This window comes from Crocuta crocuta, unplaced genomic scaffold, assembly GCF_008692635.1.
Source record: "Crocuta crocuta isolate KB4526 unplaced genomic scaffold, BGI_CrCroc_1.0 scaffold15, whole genome shotgun sequence".
Lineage (NCBI taxonomy): Eukaryota > Metazoa > Chordata > Mammalia > Carnivora > Hyaenidae > Crocuta > Crocuta crocuta.
Window position 1 is genome coordinate 1,454,234 of NW_027530508.1, and position 19,135 is coordinate 1,473,368.

The 19,135-nt window shown below is 48.8% G+C and overlaps 2 protein-coding genes across 2 annotated transcripts in view; one reads left to right on the forward strand and one right to left on the reverse strand.

Moving 5' to 3' along the window:
- GFRA4 (GDNF family receptor alpha 4) overlaps positions 1-1,340 on the forward strand; it is a 4,557-nt gene extending 3,217 nt beyond the window's left edge. The window contains exons 5-6 of the mRNA XM_077766882.1: positions 384-475; positions 608-1,340. Of these exons, the coding sequence (XP_077623008.1) occupies positions 384-475; positions 608-688 (173 nt within the window). The 3' untranslated portion in view covers positions 689-1,340. The remainder of the gene's footprint in view (positions 1-383; positions 476-607) is intronic.
- Positions 1,341-12,779: 11,439 nt separating this feature from the next.
- Positions 12,780-19,135, reverse strand: part of ATRN (attractin) — a 154,383-nt gene continuing 148,027 nt past the window's right edge. Inside the window, exons 28-29 of the mRNA XM_077767044.1 lie at positions 15,160-15,274; positions 12,780-13,082 (exon numbers count right to left, since the gene is read on the reverse strand). Of these exons, the coding sequence (XP_077623170.1) occupies positions 12,958-13,082; positions 15,160-15,274 (240 nt within the window). The 3' untranslated portion in view covers positions 12,780-12,957. The remainder of the gene's footprint in view (positions 13,083-15,159; positions 15,275-19,135) is intronic.

A 19,135-nucleotide genomic window follows, 5' to 3' on the forward strand; every position in this document is an offset into this window, starting at 1 on the left:
GGGAGTGCCAACGCCCCTACTGATGACCTTGCCTTTTGCCTCTGAATAACTGGGTGGCTTGAGTGTGAAGTCCGATTCTGCCACTTACCAGCCCAGAGTTCGTGATCTCCCCTGTTATCTCTTCTGTCTTCTTGTGCCCATCTGTAATATGGGACTGATCATCGCCACCCTTCTTTGTGAGGACAGTTTGTAAGGCACTCTTAGCACGGGTGTCTCTATTTTGTTATTCCTTGTCATGCACCTTCCATTCCAGAAGCCAATCCCTGCAGACGTCCTATTCACCCATCGCACCACAGAATGCCAGAGGTCTCTGCCCCAGAGGAGTGGAGCCTTGTGCTAGGGTTTCCCCAGCCAAGCCCACCCTGGATCCCTTCCTCCCATAGATGGTGCCATACAGGCCTTTGATGGCGGATGGGCTCCAATCCTGCAGGGCCAGCTAAATGTCCACCAGGACTCTGAGCACAGCCTCCTGCAAGTAGGTGTAAGGGAGGGGATGGTGAGCTGGTGGGTCTAGATGGAGGCATGAATGGCCTGCGATGGGGGTGGTGGAGGCAGAGAGCAGAACCCCACTTCTGCCTCAAGTCCACATTGTGCTCTCACCCCCAAGGTGTCCTCCACAGATGGGCTCCTGGTTGGGAGCGCCCTGCTCTCCATGCTCCCCGCCCTGGCTCTCCAGCCCCTGCTCTGACTAGGACAACAGACCTTTGACAACATCACCGGCCCATCCTGCCTGGGGTACAGGGCCACATCGGCACCCTACTGCTCCATTGAAGGTGACTGGCTGGCCTCCCAAGCTAGCCCCAGTGCTCTCACCCCACTGCCCTTTTTAGGTCTGCACACCCTGTGTGCCTGTCCCCTAGAATGAGGATGTAGGTTGGTCTGATGCAAAGCCCATGGTTTCCCTTTTTGTGGGTTTCTTGGTTTTAGGTCCCTTTCTCCACTGACCTTAGAACAGTTGGGTTCTCCCACAGGATAGGGATGGGAGGGGGTCACCTGTGTTGCTGAGGCTTCACTGGGACCCCAGATCACCTAGAGGTCAGAAACCATCCAGATTCCCAGAGTTCCGAGAGATTTCATCCACTTCTGCAAACATAATGTGCCCTAAGGAGTACATCTGAACAGACTTTTAGGCAAAACTTTTAACACTGCAGCCTTTCATGGCACTGTCCCAGTGAGGCACCATCCATCATGATCGCCAACTATGCCCCATGACTTATGTTGGCAAAGCCTATGTTGCTTGGTGGCCAGCACCTGGGGTCGGTGGGAATCCAGTCCCCTGCATTGCACTGGCTGTATGTCCCCATGACTTAACCTAGCTTACAAATGACATCCAAACTCAATAAACCACTTGCACCGAGACTGGCCTTACTTTCATGTGATCTGTCTTGGGAGCCTGGAGACCAAGGTCGGCCACAGGGTATGCCTCTACTGGTCTGTGTGACCTCAGATACAACCTGGGCTCCATTTGCTCTCCTGCGGATGCCAAACTGAATCAACTGTTAGATACTAGTGGCAGGAATGTCTGTTGCCTTGTCTTCTCTGCTGGTACTCAGACACTGAAAACTACATTTCCCAGCCAGGAGGTGGCATGTGGCACAGTCCTGGGCATAAGCGGGTGGAGCCACAGATGAGGAGGCTTCCAGGGGAGCTCTGGAAACAGGACGTGATTTGTTGACTGGTCCCTTTAGCCTGCAGCCTCCTCTCCCTTCTTCTTTCTCAGAACCTGATGGCAATGCCTGGGGACATTGGTGCCATTTTGAAAATGGAGCCACATGACACTGTGGAGCCACTGTACGAGCCCCCATCTGCCTCCCTCTAGACTTCCCTGTATGAGAAAAATGATACCTTTAGTTTGTTTAAGCCAGTTTCTCCACAGCCAAACATAGTCTCTGTTACTACCACCTCTGGGGTGCCATGGAGTCCCAGGGTCACTTAGGGGACCCCCTCTGCAGTGTGCACAGAGCCCAGACCTGACAGACCACTTTAGAGGGATGCTAAGTGTTTTTTTATTTCCACATATTCTGCCTGCTTTCTGTCCATGTGAAGAGTCGAATTCTTTTCTGGAGCCTAGGGAAATTTATCATAAAAGTTTTCACAAGCACCCACACGTGGCCAGTGTGGACCCAGCATATGCCAAGCGATTGTGTTGATTTGCAGTTCTGCAACGGTGTTTGGGGAGGAGAAGGCAGAAAGATGGGGGCCAGATACTAAGCCTTCTGCCCACTTCCTTCTTCCTCAAGAGCTTGGAGACTCCTGATGAGTGAAGGATTACAGAGTCTCTGGGCTGCTCCTTCTCAGACCTGGCTGAGGCTTGTCAGGGGCCATGAAGCAGATTGAAGTGCATGTTGTTGGTGCCTTGCCCAGAGACCTCTCTGGCCAAGCTGCTGGGGAATGTTGGATGTTAACACAGCTCACGGTTGTTTCCTTCTCTAGAAGAAATGCCTGTAAAGTTATATTCTGCTACACGAAGTGGACAGGAGCCTTAGGGTAGGGTGAGGTGGGGTGACAGTTCTGCACACCATTCATGCTCCAGAGCTCCCTGTGGGACATCAGGCTGAAGCTAGCTCCTAGCTGAGACCACCTCCTAACCTAGCGCCTTCCCCTGTCTGCTCCTGCCTCCCTTAGAGGTTCCCCTGAGGGTACTCCCTCTAATAAATCATGGCCTGAGAATTCCCATCTTGGGCTCAACTTCTGGAGAATGTGACCTGAGACATAGGGGTCAAGCGCAGATCACGACAAAGCCCAGATCTTGGGCTGTCCTGACCAGAAAAAGAGCCACCAGTTCTGAGACCATATATTTAGCAATCATCACAAACCCACAGACACCACACGTGGCAGCTGTCAGCCAGCCTTCCAGCTTCAGCCAGCAATCTTATCGGAACCAAGCACAAATCACACCTGCGTGGGTATACGACTGGGCAGTCTGGGCACCAGGCACAGCTGTCTCCAGGGTAACAAGTGAAGGTGCGCTAGTTGGTCTGTGTAGCTTCCCTGTGCAGCCGGGCAGGCTCTCGCCTCAGGGTGGGGAAGAAGGCCATCAGCAGCTGAAGATCTAGTCTCTCCTTTTAGGAATCTCAGCAGATTTACCTGTCATTCATGGGCTGAGCCAGGCAGGACCTTGGTGGGCTCAGTGTGGTTTATAAGCCTCTTCCAGTGGCTGGGGAGTGACATCAGCCCACAAAGATCACATGAAATGGGAAGGACAGTTCTCCAACGGGGGAAAAAATAAAAAAGGAGTGTCGGGCAGAGTGAAGCTCAGAGTCCAGTCCGTTTTTGAAGAAGGAATGCTCTCGACCATCTTCACCTGCATGGGAATGGGAACCTGTATGTGGGATGGGGAGAGACGGGGTGTTTATGTGTGCTCGGAGCTGAGACGGAGCAATTGCGTGGTGATCCAAAGGAAGAATTAAAGATCTGATACATGGCTGGCTGTATGTGAGCATGTGTTAACCCTGTCACTTCATTTCTGTTTTGAAAAATATAAGTAATCTCTAAACCGCGTGTGGGGCTGGGACTTATGACCCTGAGATCGAGAGTTGCTGCTCTCCCGACTAGGAGAGAAGGAGCCAGGAGCCCTATCACTTCATTTTTTTCACTCAGACAATTAGAGTAAAATACAGGCACATACCCTTTCCAGAAGACTGGGAAGATAAAGAGCAGAACCTGCTTGCAAACAGTGGCACCGTTCCACGGCAGCTGGCTGCCTTCCTTCGGTACTTCTCTCCAACTCAGGCATGGCCAGCAGAGCCGCTTTACCATCAGACAATGTGCTTTGGAAAAGAGGCTTCCTTACTGGGTGCAGTGCGGAAATGGAAGGTCACGGGGCTCCTGCTGCCTGCCTGGCTGTTCTTCCTCAGAGTGAAGATTCCCTGGAGGGAGGTTTGAGGCCATTTGGGGCATGGACCCAGGCGGCTCTCAAAAGAGAAGCCACGAGGAGGGGACCAGGTGCGGTGGCTTGCAAAGGACACCATTTTGCCACACCTGGGCCAGTAGACTTCCCAAGAGTTTTGTTGCTGTAAGGGGCTGAATGGTGGCTCCGAATATATGTCCGCATCCTAAGCCTTGGAACCTGTGAATGTTACCTTACATGCAGGCAAAAGAGTGAAAGGTACCTAATATAGCAAAAGATGTGATTAAGAATCTGGACAGGAGGTGCTTATCTTAGATTGTCAGAGTGGGCCCTAGATGCATCCCTACAAGAGAGGCCTGGGGAGACTGGGGAGACATGGAAGAGAGGATGATGGGAAGACAGAGATGGGAGCGATGTGGCCATAAGCTAAGGAGTGTTGGTGGCTACCAGGATGGGTTCTCTCCTGGAGCTTCTGGAAGGAGCAGAGCCCCACAAACTCTGTGATTTTGGGCTTTTGGCCTCCAGAACTGAGAATAAGTTTCCGTTTGAAGTCATCAAGGTTGGGGAATTTGTTACAGTGGCTCCAGGAAACCAAGAGTTGTCTGAGTTCAGTTTCTGTCACTTCTACCTGAAAAAGTCTGGCCAAACGCCTTGAGGCTGAGTCCAGCTGTGGCCCCCACGACCAGGAACAGGTCCTGCCTCATTTATCCACATCGGAGTGTTGACCTCCGTGTCCTTCCGGGTAGCCTGCTTGCTGTCACTCTTTCACGTGCACTTGGGGACACTGTGGTCCTCACCCTGGCCTTATCCCTGTGACTGGGCCTCTGCTAGCTGTTGTCAACACTGGGCTTCCAGCTGGCAGGTGGCTGGGGTGGGGTCAGGCCAAAAGGCAGGTGCTAAGGAGCATCTGTGGATTTATTGGTGGAAACTTCACGGCTCATGAATGCCCAGTCTGGCTTGGAGCCTGTTGTCTAGATGCAGGGTTGAAGCGGAAACTGCTTGCTGTCCATATCCACTCTCCCCGCACCTCCCCTACCCCAGTTGAGTCAGACAGGGCCAAACTCACAGCAGCTGCCCGTTTTTACAGGAAGTGTGGACACTGTTAGGTGAGATTTCAAGAGAAGGAGGGGGACAGGGGCCACATGAGGCTTCAGGAGACCCCCCCCCAAGCCGGACAGCAACTTGCCAGTGAGCCCGCCATGCGTGTGACAGGAGACAGAGCTGCGGCCCAGTCTCATTGGACCGCAGGCCCCAAAGGCCTGAGTTGAAGCAGGTGTTAGAAAGCTGTTCTGCCAGGAACGTGTCACCCCACACCCAAAGGAGCCTCCCGTCCCAGGCAGAAGGTCCAGAGAGAACGGAGAGGAGTACACACCGGGGGGACAAAACGCACCACCTCAGAAGCTGAACCCCCAAGGGATCAGGATTAAGCCAATGAGGAAGGGCTGAGAGGGTGCGCCAACGGGCCCCGAGGCAGGCCGAGCCTAGTGTCCTGTGCAGTACGCCTCACACAAGCAACAGGTCACCTGGTCTAGTCCCTTTCCTGTGTTGGCGACACAGGATGGAAGGGGGTTTGTGTCAGGCGTGTCACACAGCTAGCAACACAGGGCCACAGGGTGTCTGCTCACATGCAGCTCACACGTGTGTAGGCGGGGCTGCAGACACGGATACCAGGAGTGACGGAATTTTCCAAAACGATGACCAGCTCTGGGTAAAGTTTTGAAGAAAACAAAGTTTGGTCTTCCCTTGATTTTACACAATAGTTGCATTTCTGGAAAACTAGACTGAATCAAACCAGCTCTCAAATCCTTGTGTTTGCAACAGGGTTGGCTTCTAGACTAAAATAATTAGGAACAGATTTTCTCATCTCCACAAACATCAAGCAAGACATTTAAACATCGAGTGGGAGGTGGGTCTGTTCTTGGCCCGGCGGGGCCACCCCACGTGTCACAGGATGACCACCTTCAGGCTCAGCCACTAAATCACAGCAGCGCCTCCCCCTGCAATGCAATAGGCAGAATCACTCCCACCTATTAACCAAATGTCCCTCAGGGGGTGGCCCTGTGCCAGTTGAGAACCGTGCCCCACAGGCCGTGGCCAGGCCCAACTCCGCCACTGAGAGGGTAGCCGGCTTTGTTTTAGCTACTCTGGCAGCCTCAGAACCGCTCAGACCCAGCAGGCCTGCTCTACCTCTAGGCCTCTGTGCCCACTGCCCCCTCTATTTCTGACTGCTCTTGTCCCAAACATCCATGTGCCAGCTCCCTCCATTCAGCTCTCTGCTCAGCTGTCAACCTGTCAGAGTGGCCTTCCCCTGCCTCACTTAGGTAAAGGAGCACCTGGCTCCCTCACTTTCTGGCCCCTATCTCGTATGTACTTTCACAGAGCTCACCATCTGACATACTCCTTATCTGTCTCCCCAGCTGCATGGTAAACTCAAGGGCAGGGATTTGGGTCTGTTTTGCTCACTGGACTCCCTGGTCTCTACATGGCGTCTGGCCAGGGAAAGCGCCCTCCTGCAGGAAGGAGGGTGGCAGACATACAGTGACCTGAAATCCTTTGGGGGCCCTGCCCTTGCGGTGGGAGAAGTTCCTGACAAGAGCTCCTATCTATTCTTGGGGCCACATTCGGGTGGCGTTGGGGTGTGTGCCCTCAGACACAGCTTCCACAACGACCTGCTTGCCGGTGGCTCTAACTGAAGGCTTCCTCAACAGCCACAGTGCTGGTTGGTCGGTTTCATTTATTTTTTTATTTCTAGGAGAGAGAGAGAGACAGCATGAGCAGGGGAGGGTCAGAGAGAGAGGGAGTCACAGACTCTGAAACAGGCTCCAGGCTCTGAGCTGGCAGTCAGCACAGAGCCCGACGCGGGGCTCGAACCCACGAACCGCGAGATCATGACCTAAGTGAAAGTCGGACGCCTAACCGACTAAGCCAGCCAGGCGCCCCTGGTCGGTTTCAGTTTTAAGGGTCAGGCTAATGGTTTCTTTGGCAACATAATTATCCCTCAAAAACCTACACTTTTTATTTCCCGGGCAGGCCCAGGGTCAGTGATGGCACTTCCAGGTCATTTCCTGGACGCAGTTCTCAAGTTGGCTTTGTATCTTTGCTTCCTTATTCACATTGCCTCTCCCTCAAGATGTTGTCCTTGAGGTTCTGAGGTTCACATGGGAAGACCAGCCTCCACCTGATTCCCACCCGTGGAGGCCGAGGTTTACTGGGTCTCTGTTGATCATGAGCAACTCTTACTGTTTTGAGGCCAGAAGCAAGACAAGTCGACTTCTCTAACACTGCAAGACCCTGGATTTCAGGATTCGCCACCCCCTTCCCTTCGGCCTATAAACTGGCTAATTCTAGAAAGTCAACTCTTTGTTGTGATGCCTCATCAGAAGCAGCCAGTATTAACCAACACATACCACATTCTGGTTTTCTTGAGCTTCTTCCCTCTGAGCTAAAAACTCAGTCGCTACGCAAACTACTTCCCAAGTTGTCGAACTTACCAGTCTTACCACATGTTTTCCACTGCCTGCCAGGGATCCCGGCTGTTCTGCTGCCGCCATCTGTTCTCTCCTTGCCTGCCACCTGGCCACTACCTAAGCCAAAGCTATGCATTTTAAGGTGGCTTGCCTCTATCTGGTGACTCAGGGACCCACGTGCCTTCCAACATCTTTAGCACCTGACCTCTAGGGAGTCCGTGGGAACACCGAATGGGCCAAGTTCAGAACTGGTGTCCATCACTTATTCCAACATTTCTCTGGCCACAGCTCAGTGTATGGTGCCCCACCTAACCTGTGGTTCCGGTAGTAAAGTCTAACAGGTTTGGTGAACACACAGCATGGCCTCTACCATTACACCACATGCTCACAGGTTTCCATCCTGTCTTGAGCAGCTGGTGGCACCCACAGCCTTCCCCCTAGCATAATTTCAAGGTCTTCTCCAACCTGGCATTGGCCACTAGCCCAACCATTTACCTCCCTAGCCCAGCCCCAAGCTGTGGTGGGCCGGCTGGGCCTGGTGCCTCACCCACCCTCTCCTACGTGAACCATGTTGAACTGTGTTCTGATGTTCTCAACTCTCCTTATGCTGATGTCATGCTTCTAGGGCTCCTGCGCCCCACACCAGGGCGCTGAAGTGCACTGTTCTGACCCTGCCCCACACACAGGAGCCGCACTCAAGACAGGGCTTTGTGGATGGAAAGAACATCAAAAATTCAAAACCAAGGACAACGCTGTGGCCATGGAATCCTCAACCTGTCAGCACACCTGAGATTTACCAGTTTGCAAAGTCTAAATACTCGGGACTCCGTGAGAGAACAAGAAAGTGAGAGACCGAGGACAGCTGGGTGGCTCTGGCCTCGGTGTGTGCTGTGCTCTGGCACACGGGGCTGTGCCCAGCACCGGACCCACCCCATGCCAGGGCAGAGCTGCTCCGCACACCATTCTCCCTCCCCAGCACTGTTGTTTCAAAGGCAACACAGGCTACGATGGGGATGCTGGGAGTCTGCTCACGAGCTGGTGGGGCTCTCTGTACCCTCTTCACCCCAACAGGTGCCCATCCTGCTGGTCTGACACCTTTACCTTCACTGAATGCCAACTGCTTCCTCTGAGACAGTCTGAAAACTGGTAACCACTTTAAACATTTTTTTTTCCTTTTCTTAAGGTTTGAATGACCAAACTGTAAAAATAAATGAAATAAAACAAAATCAAAATTAAACACTCAGAGCAAAAACCACATTTTTACCAGATCTACTTTTATTTCAGAAGGAAGTTTGTATTATAGTATTTACTTCTGTTTATATACAAGTTCTTCACATTTGTGTTTAAAATGCACAGACCTCCCTTAATTCTCTTGTTCCTGCTTAAATTAGCTGTTATTTTACAATACAAAAAATACCAAAAAATTGCAGTCCTAAATGTATGTATAACACCCACAGTCCCCAGCAATGAAATAGTTTACAATACTTACTCCATATTTACATGAGTGCAATAGATGCTAAATTATACATATTAACAAACTAAGCTTGAATCCAAACCCAAACAAACAAACAAAAAAACCCAAAAAAATCCCCAGAACAAAAACAAAAACCGTAAATACCTATAAAACAAAAACATTTTCAGAGCCGGAATCAGTTCAACAAAACAGGCTTCACTAGTGTTTAGAATGTTTTGTGCACAAATTTCAGTTACTGAAAGTCGATTCCATTATTGCCTTTGAAAGCGAAGGCGCCAGTTTTCCTCTCCACTCCAAACCGTTTCCCCGCAGGTAAGGGTGCCGAGAAGTTTGCACGATCCCGGGGAAATGTCTCTTGGCGGGCCTGCCATCACGGTGATTTTCATGGTTTGGTAAATTGGGCAAATGTTTCAGATTGGGAGCTGGTGCACGGCCTGAGGACTGAACCCCTGCCTTCCTGGGTCTGTCCTCAGGGTGGCCAGTTCTCACAGGAACCGCCACGAGAAGAGGTCTCCCAGGAGGAGGGGCTTGAGCTGGGTTTTGCTGTCATTCCACGAAGCTTCTTGTCCATCTTGGTCACTGTCCTAGTGTTAGCTTAGGTTGTTAGTAAGTGCTTAGTGAATACTCATTGAATGGGTGGATGGATGCTAGAAACTAAAGGATCAAAGGTGTTCTCAAAAATGACACCAGCACCCACGGAAGTGAGTCTCCACCCTCTCCCCAGATGCACTCTGTTGAGTTGACAGAGATGCACCGAAAAGGTAACATGTCTTTTTTCTACCGATAGTGCTCTGGTCTTCTCATCCGTACGCCCCAGACTTCCTGGTGTGTCTGCGATATTGCACTTCAGGCCTCATCCACACAAGTTCTGCTACTTTCCTGTTGCTGACAGTCTTCTGTCCAGAGCTGCTTTTTCCTCTGGGTTAGCTCACATCTCCTCCCATCTTTAAGAGGTGATCTCACAGGAAGTGCAGACTTCTCCCCAAACTGTGTGTGAGGAGGAGTTAGGGGTGGACAGGAGGCCAGGTTGTGAGCAGTCCTCCAGGAGGGAACGGGAGCTATTTGTCAATGAACTAGCCACCCTACTCCCACCCCCAGTTTTTAGCATAGGAAGCCACGGTTCTGGGAAATGGTCATTAAAATTTTTGACCAAACAGATGCAGCCTGGAAAACCCCTTTTTGGAAAATCTGACAGTCTTTGAACTTAGAGACTGAGAGAAACAGTCCTCAGGACAAGATGGGTCACGGCTGGCCAGGTGCAGCACCAAGAGGCCAACAGAGAGATTCATGGCGCACTTGCAGAGCCAACAACAGCGACAGGGCCCTTCCCACTGCCTTTGCGTCTCCTCACACAGTGCTGTGGAAGTGGGCTCAATGCCCGATTTCTCCTCTGTGTACTGACAGCCAATTTCTGTTTTGGAGTCATCCAATTAGTACCAGATGCATCTGGACACACTGGCATGGGGTGTGTGTGTGTGCCTTTTTTTTTTTTTTTTGCCCTTGTTATCAGTGTATCAGGGCCCAACGAGAGGACTTCTTCAAACTTGCATATCCAGTATGTGGCACAAACATACTAGGTAAAATTCAGACACCGTCACATTTAATAAAAATACATTAACATAGGTTTTTGTTTTATGTACACTCTGAATGAACATTCTGGACACTACTGTATAATTATGTACAAGTGCAACATCGATGTTTTCATGACAATTTTAACTTATATACAGGCTCTCCTGTGACACGCAGGCATTTCTCTGAAGTTCCAGATGATTCCCTCTTGGTAACTGGCTCCTAAGCTGACTGCCTCTTCCTCTTGCCGCTCCCTTCTCTGGCCTGAGCCTGGAGGACATTGCTTACTCTTGGCTGCAAAGGAGAAGCAGGTGGGTTCAGCTGCTTCTCCACTGCTGGAGCGGAATTAACCATCACTTGCTCCTTTTTAAAAATAAACTATCGTTTAGAAAAAAATAAAATATCCAGGTGGCTAAGGGACACAGTACATGTTATTTCAAGGGCCTGGGAACCCATGGGGAAGAGACTTCTTTGGCCAAAGAAACACTGGTCCTTTGAACGAACAAGGATTTTCCTTGTGGGAGCTCCCTCTCCGGTGGCTTCCCTCTCTCTGCTAAGAGGCCTCGTGGCAATTACAGGGGTAAAGCGCCACTCTGTGACAGGCTCTGTGGGTGCCGTGGTGTTGAGCAGGGATGTGGGAAGCTTAGAAGAGAAGGGGTCTTTTCTAGAATTGTCTGCTCTTTGCCAATGATGTGAATAAGCAGCTTTTTGAGAGGCGAGTCTCAAACTAGAGGTGTTTTGTGCATCAGACAGTGTTTTATGGTTCAACTTCCTTGAAAACATCTTTCCAGGCAACTCGTCATGGGTGAGGGGTTGGTGCTGGGGAAGAGACAGCACTCCTACTCTAGGCGCTGCATTTAAAGGTGAAATGCTGCAGTCTTTGCCCTTTTGAGTATTAATTTCTCCAAATTCACACACTTGAGCATTTTATCTAAAGGTCCATCCCTATGGGGTAATGGTAATGAACTCCAAACTTGTGAAGCGAATACAGACCTGGGGAGGCCGCTGCATGATGCCAGAATATAGAGCACCACACGCGGGGACAACACGACACGCAGGTAGTGGCCTGGGGAGAAGAGCGGGACTGCCCTACCCCACTTCAATTTGGTCACTTTCCACTCGGCATAGTTATTCCTCCTCATCCATTTTCTCCATGTGCTTTTCATCGTCTGCAGTGGCCACTGCCCCGCCCAGAGCCACCGCCCAGGTCTGGGAAGGAGGATGGGGGTGCTGGGCTGAGCCTCTCCTGGAGCAGAACAGGCAAACAATCCCAGGTCCTTCTCCAGGCTTGGGGCGTGCGATTCCATCAGCAGCCTGAGGATGACCCGCCAGCTTCGAGCTGGCTACGGGAACACACTGCTGCTTGTTGATGCAGGGGTCCCAAGTACTGTCATGCTCTTTTCTGTTCAAGGGACATGTGTAACATGAATGAGTCCCCTCCGCTGTGGCGTCATGGCAGGGTGGCCAGAAGGGCTGGAGCAAACATCAGGCCTAGAGTTGGGGGGGGCAGGGGGCACACGAGGACCACACCTTATTTAGGGACCCTTCTGATGACAACACAAACAGGAGCTTTCACAGTTTGGCCATTTCCGCTTTCCTCTCAGTCCCTGCTGCTAGGTTAAACGTTCCCTGGGGTGAGAAAATTCTTTCCTGGCTGCAAATCAGATTTTAGAAAAAGAGCAGATTGCCAATGGTAGCTATTTAAATTTTATAAGAATGTAGGAATGCAATTATGTAAAAACATAGGCTTACTAACTTTCCAATTGCTAGATCTATTTAAAGTCTAGGCACTTAGTGTGTGTGTGTGTGTGTATGTGCGCGTGCGCGCATGCACACGCACATGTGTGCGTGTGTGTGTCCATGTGTGTGAGAGAGAGATGAAGAGAGAGACAGAGGGAGAAAATTTCAAATGGATTAAGACTAAATTAATCAAGTTGCTATAAAAAACTACCTACTACATCAGTTTACATTCTAAGTAACACCGCTGACCTTGACATTTAAAATAGCCCCCTTCTACCTTAGTTTGATATGATTCAAAAGAGCCGGACCATTGTTAATTCTCAACTAGAAAAAAGCTACTCCCTGGAAGAGAGAGATTTGCCTACACTGTGCGAGACTAAGTAGCACATCTTGTATAAAAGATAGCAGGCTTCAGATGAGAACAAGTTCATCTGACTAATTTTTAAAAGACCATGTTCAAGAACAACGGATGATGAATGTCTACTTGTAAACACTACATCTTTTGTTTTTTGCAAGTTGAGACGGCCCCAAAAGCAGTTTTCCACAAGTGAACCTGAGTGTCGTTTCCCAGCTCTCCCACTGGCTCCACCCCGGCCTCCTCCAGCAACAACGGGATCACCCCTGGACCTGCAATTAAATCAATGATGTCCTATGCAAAAGTAAAAGGTTAGATGCTGGAGCACAGATGGGAGAAACCGGCAAAGAAAGCTCGTGAACATGCAGAGGAGTCAGATGTTTCGAGGGTTTCCAGTCTTCGGCCCGCTTCGCATAGCATCTCCCCGCCTGCCCCCTCCCTGCAGACGGCGTTGGCACGCCGCACCTGGCTCGCTCACTCACGGAGAGTCCCTGGCCCAGCCTCAAATGCAGGTCCCAGGCTGCGCAGGGGGCTGCTGCTTCCGGTTTCTCACGGCTCCTGACTTCTCTTTGTACACTATTGGCATCTGCTGAGAAATGTCCACCAAGGCGCTGGCCACTGCGAGACCTGGGGAGAGCCCACCGGGAACACGTGTTAAGGAGCAGCTTGCTTTGTATTCAAAACTTTAAAAAAAAAAATTTTTTTTTTTTTACATTCTTGGAGTGCGATGAACAAGTAAAGCACATAAGGAAAAGTCTTACTTCCTCTTTGTGTCTCCTACCTCCCTCCTTCCGAGCACTGCTTTCATTAGTTTGTATATATTCTTTCAGGGCTTACTGATGCAAATATAAATACATATTGTCCTCCCCTCCCCACTTTTTACACAAAAGATGTAGCTTGCTGTTCAGCACATCCATGAAGCAAAGAACTCTGCCTGGCAGTTGGAGCATTTAAATAAGATTGCAGCCATGCTTTAAGTGGTAAATTCTTCCTGCTGGCCTCCAAAAGGGTGCTAAGAAAAAGCAGCACTCTGACTAAATTCAGATTCATTCCACAGAACTCAGCCAGCACTGGTTATTTTTGTATCTGTCCTATGACACAAGTTAGGACACTCTCTGGGGCCATGCTTTGGAATAAGCCAGGTTCTTTAACCGCCCCCTGCCTCAGTTTCCTCATTTGTAAGATGGGGACAACAGCAGTACAGAGCCTGTGTGAGGAGTCACTGACTGAATCCATGTAAAAATCTTAGAACAGTACCTGGCTCATCACCCCACCACCTCCACCACCTGTGCTTTAGGGACCAGTGGTTCCATTCTCCTTTCTGTACTGGGAGCTGGACTCCCGTCGCACGTGAACAAACCCAGTGCAGGCTCGGCGCCCCACGGAGGTTCTCAGGAGCCACGTGAGTGCTGCCTGTCATTCTACTTCACTGAGCCTATAAAATGGAGGCATGTGCCTGGCACGCATGGGGAATCCACAGCAGTGATGCTGCTCTGGCAAAGGCAGAGCTGGGTACCCTGGGAGTCCTGAGGAAGACCCGTCTAAACTAGGGGGTGCAGAAGTTCAGGTCAGTGGGTCATTCTACCCTCAACAAGGGTAAAGCTGAGTTAGGAGCTGAACTCACATCCCTAGGTGAGGGCAAATCAAGCTGTTCCCCTACGAAGACGATAAATCTGGCCTGATCGTGCCTGAAGGCTTTCCTCGTAAAGACTCAGAAACTATTCTGAAAGCTTGGCTGGAGGCTCCTCTGAGTCTGAGGGCTGCAGCTGGGGAGCTGTGGAGCTCAAGGGCTGGGCAAGGTTTCTGCGACATACTTTATCACAGACACAAGGCTTTCTTTGGCTAAGGCAGCCCTAACCCCCATCATCTGAAACTAAAAGCTGTGTAAAACATATTGTGCATATTGTCTGAGGCATCCCTCCAAAGTACTCCACGATTTTTCCAAAACTGTGTTCCAGATCTCCTTAGTGTTCGATTAAGAGGATGTATATCGAAACTATGATTTGTGTACTTGATGGAATTGCATAAAAGACATTGGTAAAATGTTATGTAGTAATCTGTAAAAATGTTTATGAGTTATATGAAAAGCAAAGAATAAAAATTAGATCCATACAATCATTTCAACAAACTTGATGGATGGAGCTGGAAAGGAAAGAAGACAATGAACATAGGTGGGTGCCGGATGGTAGAATTGTGAGTACATTTCCAAAACTTCCTTTAAGTTGTTATAATTGCTATTTGTGCCTTATAGTTGAAACAGAGTGACAAACCAAAGAAATGCAGTAGTGCTAGAAATACCAATTTGAGAGTGTCCAGCTTGGAGAAGAGCCACGAGCAGGTAAGATGACTGAGGAAGGATGTATGGGCGGAGGGGGGACGTCCTACATTCAGGGCTGAGTAAGGGAAAAGGAGACAGGAGAGGGGGGCCAGAGCTGAGCAAAACAATGCAGCCAGGGACGGTGTGGCCGGAAGCATCAACACCACAGAGAGGCTGAGGGAGCCAGAGCAGGGTGGGGAGCTCTGGGCTGGTCCCTGGGAAAGAACGGTGACCTCAGGAAAGACAGTTTAGGGAATGCCAGGCATAATGGGATCATCTTGCCGAACCCTTACAATTACACGAGGTAGGCATGTGACTACTGTTCACTATCGCTTCTACATCCAAGTTCATACGTCTTGTGTTTGTCACTGGCCTTCATCTACGCACCTGACTGCCCAGGAGGAGGGATTCCACCGAGCCCTCGAGGGAGCCTCACAAACACAGAGAGGACAGCAGCTTTGTTGCCAAAACATGGTTCCAGAGCAATGGGTTTGGGAACAGTCTGGTGGAAGAAAACAAAGAATTACCTAAAGCAGTGTTTCTCAAGTGTTAATATTGCAGCCTTCACATGTGATTTTTATTTATTTTTTAGGCTTATTTCAGAGAGACAGAGAGAGTGTAGAGAGAGGATCCCAAGCAGGCTCCGCAGTCAGTGCAGAGCCTGATGCAGGGCTTGAGCTCACGAAACTGTGAGATCATGACCTGAGCCTGAATCAAGAGCTGGATGCTCAACCAACTGAGCCACCCAGGTGCCCCTCCATGTGATTTTTAAATATATCCTCTGTATTAGTTTCTACTGCTGTGTAACAAATTACTAACTTAGCTGCTTACAACAGTACCTATTTATTCTCTCAGTTTTGCAGGTCAGAAGTTCCAGGTGAGTTCTGTAAAGTTCCCTGCTTAGAGATACAGGTGTGTTCACCTCTTCCATCAGTTCTAGAACTTCTCCGCTCTTATCTCACAAAGTTCTCAAGGATCTCAGCTCTTATCTTCACAAGGTGGAAGTCCAGTTACCATCTACACCGACTCTTATCTGGAGGCTCTAGGGAAGAATCTGTTCAAAACTCATTCAGGTGGCTGGCAGAATCCAGTTCCTTGTAGCTATAGATCTGAGGTCACCATTTCCTTGCTGGTGATCTGGAGGGGGCCATTCTTCCAGAGACCTCCTCACATGGCCCCTCCAGCTTCAGATCAGTGGTGGCAGGCCAAGTCCTTTTCATGTTTCCTCTCCTGCCACCAGCCACAGAAAACTCTCTTGGTATCTTACGGTCTCAGCTACCTTGAGATTTGTATTACTTCTGCAAACAAAACTCCTTCATTACAGTACCCAGAGTAGTGTTGGACTGAAAAACCACAACATGGGAATCTTGGGGGCCATCTTTAGAATTCTGTCTGCCATATCCCAAATATGCCATTCGTTCCTTCAATTTGGTTGAAGAAAATGACTTCCAGACTCACGGTGGCTGCAGCACAGGGAAGGATGGGGTAGGTGAAAGGGCAGTGATCTAGATCAAGACAGTGACAACAGTGGAGGTGTGCTCAGTAGTTGAAGACCTCAGAGCCAAAGATAGGTGCTGATGGACTGGTTGTCCAATGAGAATGAGAGCAAGCATGACCCAAGTACAATCCGAGGATTCTGATCAGAGCAGCTAGGATGATGGAGATGGTATGTACTGAGTTGGGAGTGATATGAAAGAGAAGAGGTGTGGGGAGTGACATCCAGAGCTCGGCTCTGGACATGTTAACTCTGAGATTGCTGGTAAGACATCCAAGTGGGAATACTGAGTAAGCAATGGAATATAGGAGTCAGAGGCTCACAGGAAAGGTCTAAGCAGAGATCATGGTATTAAAATAAACCTATGATGGAAAAGATCGCTGCTGTAGTCTGAATGTTTGTGTCCTTCCGAAATTCATATGTTAAATCTTAATGCCCAATACAATTATATTTGGAGGTGGGGCCTTTCAGAGGTGACTAGTGCCCTTATAAAAGGGTCCTCAGAATGTTCCCTAGCCCCTTCAACCATGGAAGAGCAGAGCAAGAAGGCATCATCTATGAACTAGGAAGGAGGCTCTTACCAGACACTGAATCTGCCAGCATCTTGGTCTTGGACTTCCTAGAGAAGTCCTTGAGAATTGTGAGAAATTTCTCGTTTCTACGACACCTAGTCTTTGGTGTTTTGTTATAGCAGCTTGAACAGGACTAAGACAGTAGCCAAAGGAGCTGGTGTGAAAGATGTGAGAGGAGGCCCAAAGACTGAGCTGCACCACTGTTAAAGGTGTGGGGAGTCGGAGGGGGTTGAACAAAGAACACTGAGAAAGAGCAGCTACAAGGTGAGAGTGTGCTGTCCTGGAAGGGGAGTCAAGAAAGTGTTTTAAGGAGCAACCAACTGAGTCATATGCTGTTGACACATGACATATGGTGCCGCTTAGTACTTTAAGATTTGTCTATTTTTTTACTTCACACAAATTGTTGTTTTATCATGTTTGCTTAGATTCATCTACATGTTTACCATTTCATTCATTCATGATTCCTTCTTATACCTCAATTCCCCTCCTGGGTACTTTCCCTTTTTTCTAGCACATCCTTTAGATATTTCGTTTGTACAGGTCTTTTGGTGGCCAACTTAGCTTTTCTTCTAATTGGAAGAGCTCTTCATTCTATCCTCATTCTTGAAAGGCCAAGTTGCCAGGCATGCTATTCTAAGTTGGCAGTTCTTTTCTTTGTGTAGTTTGGAGACATTCTTCCATGTTCTTTTGGCTTCTGGTGTTATTAATGAGAAGTCACAGCTGTCACTTTATCATCTCCTTTAGGTATCTTTTCTTTTTTTCCCCCAGTTATTCAGTTATTTTTTAATGTGGTAAAATACACATAACATTTGCCATCTTAACACCCTCCCTTTATTTAAGTAGGCTTCACATCCAGAGTGAAGCCCAACACGGCGCTTGAACTTCACGACTCTGAGATCAAGACTTGAGCTGAGATCAAGAGTTAGATGCTAAACTGACTGAGCCACCCAGGCGCCCTGGGTCTTAATAAGTGTACGCTCCAGTGGCATTAAGTAGATTGATGTTGTTATGCAACCTTCACCACTATCCATCTCCAGAACTCTTTTCATCTTGCAGAAATGAAACTCCACACTCATTAAACGGTGACTCCCTATTCCCCCTTCCCCTACAACCTGACAACCACCATTATACTATGTCGCTATGGATCTGACTACTCTATATATCTTATAAAAGTGGAATCATACAGTATTTGTTTTTTTTGGGACTGGCTTATGTTGCTTAAGGTTCACCCATGTTGTAGCAGGTGTGAGAACTGCCTTCCTTTTTAAGACTGAATAATACTCCATTCTTTGCATAGACCACATCTGCATACCCATTTATCTACTGATGGACACCAGGGCTGCTCCATCTTTTAGCTATTGTGAATAAAGTTGCTATTAACATGGGTGTACAAATATATCTTTGAGACCTGGTTTTCAATTCTTGCAGGTATATATCCAGAAGAGGAATTGCTAGATTATATGGTAATTCTATTTTTATTTTCTGGAGAAAGAATAATACTGTTTTTCACAGCAGCTCATCATTTCAAACCCCCCACTAATAGTGCCATGGGTTCCAATTTTTCCACATTGTGGCCATCATACTATATACATACATATATATATATAAAATATATATGTTAGGTCTTCTCATTTTACCCTCCATATATTTTTTTAAAGTTTTATCTATTTATTTTGAGAGAGACAGAGACAGCATGAGCAGGCGTGGAGGAGAGGGGAGAGGGAGAGGGAGAGAGAGAATCCCAAGCAGGTTCCATACTGTCTGTCAGCACAGAGCCCAGTGCAGGGCTCAGACCCACGAAGCCACGAGATCATGACCTGAGCCGAGACCGAGAGTCAGACGCTTAACCAACAGAGCCACCCAGGCACCCCTATCCTCCATATTCTTATTATCTGCCATATTTTCCATCTCCTTGTTTCTCTGTCCTGCATTCTGTGTAATTTCTTCAAATTCATCTTCCAGTTCAAAAGTTCTCTCTCGAGTCTGACATGCTATTTAAAATGTGAACTGAATTATTTTAAAAATTCTAACCACTACATGTTACATTTCCCTTTTTAACAAAATTTTTTAACGTTTATTTATTTTTGAGAAAGAGAGTGACAGAGTGTGAGCCGGGGAGGGTCAGAGAGAGAGACACAGAATCTGAAGCAGGCTCCAGGCTCTGAGCTGTCAGCACAGAGCCTAACGCAGGGCTCGAACTCACGAACTGTGAGATCATGACCTGAGCTGAAGCCAGACGCCACCCCGGTGCCCCAGTTCTAATTCCTTTTTTAAAAAAATATTTTATTTATTTCTG